We start from the raw sequence: 8,087 nt of genomic DNA, 5'->3' as shown, positions 1-8,087 counted from the left end.
GCACCCCCCCCACCCCCCCCCCCCCCCCGAAATCACCGGTGAATGAGACTGCGGTAGCTGCAACTACTGTACGACGAGTACGCGGTTATTCCACCTGACATGATGGATGATTATCCGTGCGTGATTTCAGTCTTAGACGACCGCCCTACCTACTTGCGCATTGATAGCCCCGGCAACTGTAACATGCTCATAGCACGCGGTTATTCCACCTGACAATGATGATGATTATCCGTGCGTGATTTCAGTCTTAGACGACCGCCCTACCTACTTGCGCATTGATAGCCCCGGCAACTGTAACATCTGGGCTCATAGCAGACCGCAACAAGGTGCTCATAGCAGCGTAAAAGCTGTCTTCGAGGGTATCAGAAGCGACTATCAATAGGCAGCTATTCAACCCTCTGACTCAATTGCTTGAAACAATACCAACCCCAGGCGAACCAGCAGTGGCTTCTGAATCCCCAGAGGCGCGCAACCAGAAGCGACCGGAAACCGATAGTGTCAGTTCAACAGCCGTCTCCGATCCTCTCCTCAATTGCAAAAGAGTATAGCGTACCAGCAAGAGCAATCTGCTGTCTGGCTTGTTTCAGAGTGCAGCTACGGGTAATGGGTAGCGAACGGATCGGTTGGTTGATAAGAATAGGCATATGGAGATTGCGCTAAAAACGGAGGGGGACAAGAGATGCGTAAGGAGAAGACTGTATGCGCTTATCCACCCCACTGTCATTAAGCTGTAGTGCTTTTCCGGTGCCTAACTGCCATACCACCAGAGGGAAGCACAAGGGATGGGATACTGCCATGTTGCCCAAACCTAGACAGGACAAGTCGAGAGGCTGAGGTCGGGTTCGAACCACAGACCTTCGGGTCAGTGAATTCGCGCTCTAACCACTGAGCCATCTCGCCCACTGTATGCGACAATAAGGCAATCCAGCTGATGGGTCAGCAGCGACGGCCCATGTGACGTGAGATTATTTGTGTAGTTCATGGCTGTAAGCGGGCTGGGATACTACCAGGACGCTCACACCTAAACATGAACACGATTAAGGTCCTCAACCAAAGCCTTGGCTCAAGAGCCGCAACGGCAACTGTGGTTGACGTAAGACCGTTAGAGCAGCCTACGTTCCTAAGGAGCAACTTGTCACAGGTTTCAACGTTCAACGTGGAGGACTGGGACACTGTTGGTCAGACACCTACTCATTCATCAACCATATATGAGAGGTTCTGTGATTGCCACATGTATATTCCCCAGTATAGCTCAACGGGTCATCATCACTACCATCATCGACAGTATGACATCCGTGTTCAACACTGATCCTTCGTTGCCGTACAACCAGGATTTATTTGAAATTCATTGTGAAGAAAGTAAGTGAACGGGAAGGAGGAATTGGTGCTAGCATCCTACAATCGTTCTGAGGTGCCTACGCCTCCTGACAAGAACGCCACTGACATCAAATGACAGCCACATCTTGCAGCGCTTCAAGCAGGTGAAACGGGGAGCACACAGTTCCCATCCTGGAAGGCGAGTAGCACCGACAGCATCCGAACATTTCGTAATTCCCTCATACCCCTCTTCCAGGTCAAGGGTTTGCCACATCTTTGTATCTGCCACTCAGAAATGAGCACGGGAAACAGCAGTCTCTTCGGCAAACACTCGTTCGGCATGCGCGATACGTGGTCTAACCAACGCAGCTTCTGGTGCTGTGCACATTCTTTAATAGAAGTTCCCATGGTACAACCAAAAACTCGCTTCTTAGCTGCCTCGTTATGAGTTCGCCGACGCCACGAGCCACGTTTCCAAGACAACGGTTGCGGAACACGTTCACTTTCACTTGACGTCTGATAATTCATCGCGTCAAGTTATGTTCGGGACCGGCTGGGATTTTCCTCTCAGAGATTTAAGCATTGCCACCGTTCAATCTGATATCCAGTGCTTGAGTGACCCTCATAGCGCACTGCCGCGAGCAAAACTCCAAGCACTGTGCAGAGGTAGCGATCTCGTCCAAGTATGGATTCACATCTGAAGGTAGAGCATTTGAAGGATATGCTGGACGACCCATCATCTGGATCTGTCAGTCCTTCAGTAGCCAGGCGATTTTAGGAACCTTGCGCGGCCCTGGCAAACAAAGGGAGAAGCGACTTCGGACGAGTGCGTAGTCAGGAATGCTGGGGATATCAATATCCCCGAAAAACTCTGTATTTTCATGTGCTAGCAAACTTCCGGCATCTTCAAGGTCAAACTATGAATATATATATATATATATATATATATATATATATATATATATATATATATATATATATATATATATATATATATATATATATATATATATATATATATATATATATATATATATATATATATATATATATATATATATATATATATATATATATATATATATATATATATATATATATATATATATATATATATATATATATATATATATATATATATATATATATATATATATATATATATATATATATATATATATATATATATATATATATATATATATATATATATATATATATATATATATATATATATATATATATATATATATATATATATATATATATATATATATATATATATATATATATATATATATATATATATATATATATATATATATATATATATATATATATATATATATATATATATATATATATATATATATATATATATATATATATATATATATATATATATATATATATATATATATATATGCATTGTCATTTTTTCCCATGCTCGCTTGTTGTTGGATCATTAAAGTTTGTGTCCGAGGTTTTTCGTTTTCTTACTATCCGCCGTGCTAGAAGTCTGGATCAAGCAACATAGCTGGGGATAGAATATTGCCACGATCCGTATATCATATTGTTTGCTCGCTGGATGATCGAACCGTAACAAGGATCCACAAATATGTTCGAAAACGACCAGTAGTCAGTCAGTTACTCATCTATGCCATCGGTAACTGATGGTGACGTGACCGATTTGAGTTTGTGGCCAACGCGTCGCTGGAGGACACCATGTGGCCACACGACTTCGCGGAGGTACACAAACCGTCACACCGCGGCAAAATCTAGTCATCCAAACAGGAGTAATCGTAAGACTAGGTTTAAATCACAGAGCTCTTAGCCAGTGGATCTGCCATCGCGAGCTCTATGGAATGCCATACGAAAACCTCACCTTTATTGCTGCTGTCGATAGTTTTCCGGCTTTTAGATGTGCAAGATCTTCAGAAGTATATCGGACAAACTTAAAAATGCGCCGATGAACATGATCAGGCCTTGGGCAATTACAGCATGTGGTCTGGGGTTGGGGGGTTCCCAGCCCGTCTTTGCACAGAGAACAGCGTTACCGCCACTTCTTACGGTGTGCACATGCCGGTCGGAAGGACGTTTGAATTCGGACTACAGATCTCCATTCAGTAGCTCGCGCCACGTAACACCAGGTGAGATGTTCCATACTAAAAACTCAAGGGATGAATTGGCTGATCCGATGTTCAAGAATTTTGGCAATATTATGTAATTAAACAACAGGTCACTCACAGGAATCATTTGACGGAATTTGTGCAAAGTGGTTGGTTCTACCTCCCCGAACAGCCCGGCCGTTTGCTTGCAAGTGGATTGGCGCCCCTGGACTAATTGGATAATTCGGTCTCTGTGAGATCGGTGGCTCCATAGCTTTTACTTCGACCTAAAAGAAGACAATTTCAAGGCAAATATGCGGCCCTTACCTGTTTTCCATCCAAATTAAGGAAGTGCATACGTATTAGATTTTTCACCACTTCTTCGTCATCGAATCCGACAAAGGCAAACCCTGAAGTGAAACAAAGGACACAACAATAAGCCAGTTTTGATTCCCGCGTGCCTGAGTTGGAAATCTGGAGATGCAATTAGGTCCATAGAATAAGCCGATACGTCTGTTCACTTCATTCATTAAAGGATAGTAGATAAAAGCGTTGGTTTAACCTCTAAGTGCCAAAACGACAATATTGACATTTTCGGCCACAGCCAATCGTCCCTTCGGGTGGGTGCTAAAAGAGAAACACGGAAGAACCACAAACTGTGGTTAGGCTAAACTCAGTGGAGGCACAAAGAAAAAGATAAAACTTCGCCCAACCTGGTATTGCCTCAGGGTTCCCGAATACCGGTGCTAACGTCCGTTCAACTCGGATTATCGCCGGACCCAGATGAATTAAAAATCCCCAGTATAACCATCAAAATCCCAACAGACGTAACGGCGCCAACTGACTTTGAGTCCAGTGATAACGAGTCCGGGGTGAATGAGCTGACTTCTACAGTTGTCCACACAATCCTATGAAACGTCAAGTTGTTTGATCGGTTGGCATCACATACGCCGGAATCCGTGCCTCTCCTTTTTACAATGGCTGCTTGGATAAAAGTAGCCTGCAGCCCAGCAGAAGGCACCGTAGATGGGGAACAAACAACGAAAAATTCTATGCGATGCTAGACATTGAATGCGACAACCTTTGCACGGGGTTTGAACCTATTACGCTAGAAGAGGAACAATTAAGGTCGGGAGCTGAAAGAAGCAACCAGAGAGTTGACCACATTTTGTACGGTTTCGCACGGAAAAGCTTGTCGATCATCAATATCTAGTGGTGCTTAAAACGCCCCACAAACATGGAAGAAAAAGTCCGTGAAGAGAGCCCCGTCCCTAGGGAAAACGACCAAGATCAGGTGCGTTATTTCGGAACAGACTTGAGTGGCATATAGGGGTGGGATGTCATCAACATGCACCCAACGGTAAACTTTAGAAAGGCAGTGCGGTTAAGCGTGACAGTTTGAGCGCCGCTGAGGTAGAATGAACGCCACGATCTGCAACGTTTTTAACGGTATGCAACGAGAATCACGTAGGCTCCAACCAAGAAGGCGTCAAAATTCCATGTCTGTCTGATCAAACCCATGTCCTATGTCAAATTTATACGAGTCTGGTTTCAGAATGGAAGTGTTTTACCTGGTAGATATGCTTGGACATGCGTGGCACCTGTCCCAATCGTTCTAGCCTGGTAAGCTTGTTTGTTGCTCTAGTGATTAATCCAGAAACAAGTGCCCACTTAGGCACCAATTCACGCCGGAGTGAGATGTACCGCGAGGCCCGCCGGATGGGGGGAAGGCAAGCCTTAAAACCCCAGCATCTCAACAAGTCCTGTTCACACTTAGGTAAACTGGCAGTGTATCAGACCCATGATCAAATGATCGTGGCACCTCGGTGTGTGCATCGTATGGTCAATCAATGGCAAAGATTGGTCACAAAGTCTTATTGGATCCCGCTGTCTATGGGAAAACTTCGACAGTTCATTGTAAACTTTAACAAGCTGTGCTAGAACGAAGGGTGTAGAGCGCATCGACAAACACCGGGTGCATCTCCCTGTCCAGGTGTACTTACCGGTTGTCCTACTCATAGAGTTGAAGGCCCCGTTGAAGCTAAGGTTGACGGTACAAGTGGCGTTGCTCAACTGGTTGGCAGTATGCTACCCTTCAACAGCTTATCGGACACAATCCCAATAACGGGTTACAAGTGACATCCAGAATCATTTAACCTCATTTCCAGTATTGTCGTGCAGTGCACAACTGAAAACGATGTGCCCAGGTTCATAAAATTAAGTGAGGTAACGAGTATGGCGACGCTTGAGACTTCAGTAATGAAACTACAGGAATTCTCTGTTGCACCGAATAAGTACTTAGGATTTGTCTTCGAAAAAAGCTGTCGTACCAGTTTTAAAAGTGATGCAGAAACGTGGTGGAAAGTTCATCGTTTTGGGACAGGTTCAGAAAATAAACAATGAGTCGATTGGATGGGTTTCGTGATATGCGGTACCCTCCTAGGTAAGTAGTTTTCGCAAGTGTCGAGGCGGGTTTGTGTGGACGACCGGCTTGTACGAGTGTTTGATACACGAATAGTTCCACGACGAGATGTTGTAGACCGTAGATCTTGAAGTCATAAGTTGCTCGTATACGCATGATGGTCCGCACGAACCTTGGGATGTTTTGGTCGTTACCCCTCTATTTCCAGTTCGTTTGATGCTTGTTGTACAGCGTACTCTAGATGTGGTCAAGTGGAAGCTCAGAGAAACACCGAAGAAAAGTTTCGTAGACCTAGGTGTAATGGTAGTTCTATGGGCATCCTGAGACTCAAAATAATAACACCCGAATCATTTCAAGTACCCAACAAGTTTCCACAATGTGAAAATGTTCGACACCACGTCGAATGGATAGTGCACAAGTATTCGGTGGCCTGGTTGGATTGGTGTAGCGGTTTTCCTCACTAGACTAGCTGGTTTAATGAAGTGGCTAAAATAACCGGGCAAGCTGGAACTAGGTAGATTCACACCAGTCGGAAGCATGCGGAGACTGTGGAATGAGTGTCAATGGTCTTAGATGGCTGACAGACTAGTGTGAGAAAAACTACCAATTGAATAAATGAGCGAAAATATTCATGCAGACGCGTTAAGGACGCGAGGAACTGGGCCCGTGTCGAATAAAGCACGCAAAGTCATAAACATACCACGATGCCTTTGCTTATTGGGACTGGTGAGGAGGTTCACGTCAGTAACCTGGTATAAGAATAGATTATAAAATGGCTCGACTTACTCTGCCGTACTTTGAAAAGAAATTCCTGATGGTCGACTCGTCGTGCTCAAATGAAATACCGCCAACAAAAATCTTAAGGCTCCTTCGGTTCTATCAACCAAATGTCAATTCAAGCAAAGAACGTACCTTTCCCTTCATGTTTATGTTGCATCGTTTTGGGTCAACTTCTTTGTGATCGACGACGTGAAGCTTCTGCGCGAGCACAGAATCGACCGAGGTGCTTTCCTTGTACTTTATGTAACCGAACCCCCTTGAACGGCCAGTCCGGTTGTCCATCATAACAATGGACTCTTCGATCTCTCCAAACTTGGAAAAATACGACTTTAAGGAATCTAGCAAGAAGCTTCAGAGTCGGCACGCTGAAATTACCATTGGTAGTTGACTGGTGGAGCCCCCCAACGAACAGTTTACTAAAACATTTATTTATTTGAATTTCTGTAAACCAGGACGTACCCAACTTCATTCCCTTGGGAATCTACAGCCATCATTTTGCGGGAGGGGCATACAGCCAGTGGACACTAGGGTCCACTGAACACTGATAAGTTCAAACAAAGTTGGCCCGCGCGGCCTATCAGGTACCACGTGTGTAGTAAAAGATTCACGGCTGTTGAAGGATTACCCTTGATATGAATGAATCTCACTGAGGCGACTTTCATGAAACGCAAGACACTTGCACTCTAACACGGCCTTCCGAACTGACCTTGGGGGACCGCGTGTTTGAAAACGGAAACAACGCCCCACAGCGATCGGCGGATGCTTAAGTGGCAAAAGAACTTCTTTCCAATATTTTTTATGTCGAGTGAGAACCTCCTCGCGAAACATCTTTCATTTTTCTGTATGTGTGTTCGAACCAAAAGCTACCACTCTCTGCCCTGCATTTGTTGAGTTTTGTTTCAATTCATCAAGGACTCACGGGTTCACGGATTGATACACAGGATCGACGCTTTTGCCCAAGTTTCCCGGGGCGGTTTCGTTCTTGTTGGTCAGTGGCTGTCGTTCACCTGAAAGGCAAAAGTGAAAAAAGGGTGTAGCACTGCCCTTCATATTCTCAGCGCGAGGCAGTATGCTCACCAGCGCGAGGATTCGCATAAATAAATGTCTAATAGTGCTTTAAACTAGGTTCTAGAAGGGGCGTGGACGACCGTCGTAAGAAGGTCATTCTTCGCAGATACTATCCGAAATGAGAAAAAGTTTTGTCTAATGAATGTGTGTGCTCTGAGCTTGAAAATTTTCTTACTATGCCACCGCCGGGTGTTTGCTGGGTCAACGGTGAAAAACCTGTTTACCAAGCTTTGTTCAAACAGGGCATAAGTAAGAATTAGGTCCCCTCGGGGGCGACGGTACTCCAGGGGAAAGAGATCAAGCATCGCTAGACGCGCTTCATAGTCCACGGACTTGAGGCCGGCAACAATTCTCGAAGCGGCCCGCTGGACACGCTCAATGAGGGTAACGTC

The 8,087-nt window shown here is 44.6% G+C and overlaps 2 protein-coding genes across 2 annotated transcripts in view; one reads left to right on the top strand and one right to left on the bottom strand.

Annotated features, from left to right (window-relative positions):
* The window catches only part of T265_04579 (hypothetical protein), a gene marked incomplete at both ends in the record, with an annotated part of 23,589 nt that extends 15,867 nt beyond the window's left edge, over nucleotides 1-7,722 (bottom strand). Inside the window, 6 exons of the mRNA XM_009169354.1 lie at nucleotides 3,565-3,712; nucleotides 3,753-3,835; nucleotides 6,548-6,596; nucleotides 6,634-6,723; nucleotides 6,760-6,976; nucleotides 7,547-7,722. Of these exons, the coding sequence (XP_009167618.1) occupies nucleotides 3,565-3,712; nucleotides 3,753-3,835; nucleotides 6,548-6,596; nucleotides 6,634-6,723; nucleotides 6,760-6,976; nucleotides 7,547-7,722 (763 nt within the window). The remainder of the gene's footprint in view (nucleotides 1-3,564; nucleotides 3,713-3,752; nucleotides 3,836-6,547; nucleotides 6,597-6,633; nucleotides 6,724-6,759; nucleotides 6,977-7,546) is intronic.
* T265_13541 (hypothetical protein) overlaps nucleotides 1-8,087 on the top strand; it is a gene marked incomplete at both ends in the record, with an annotated part of 22,573 nt that overhangs the window by 4,395 nt on the left and 10,091 nt on the right. The gene's annotated exons all lie outside the window — the stretch shown is intronic.

The sequence above is a fragment of the Opisthorchis viverrini genome (genome assembly GCF_000715545.1).
Source record: "Opisthorchis viverrini unplaced genomic scaffold opera_v5_77, whole genome shotgun sequence".
NCBI classification, from domain to species: Eukaryota; Metazoa; Platyhelminthes; class Trematoda; order Opisthorchiida; family Opisthorchiidae; genus Opisthorchis; species Opisthorchis viverrini.
This window is presented reverse-complemented; position numbering and strand designations above follow the sequence as displayed.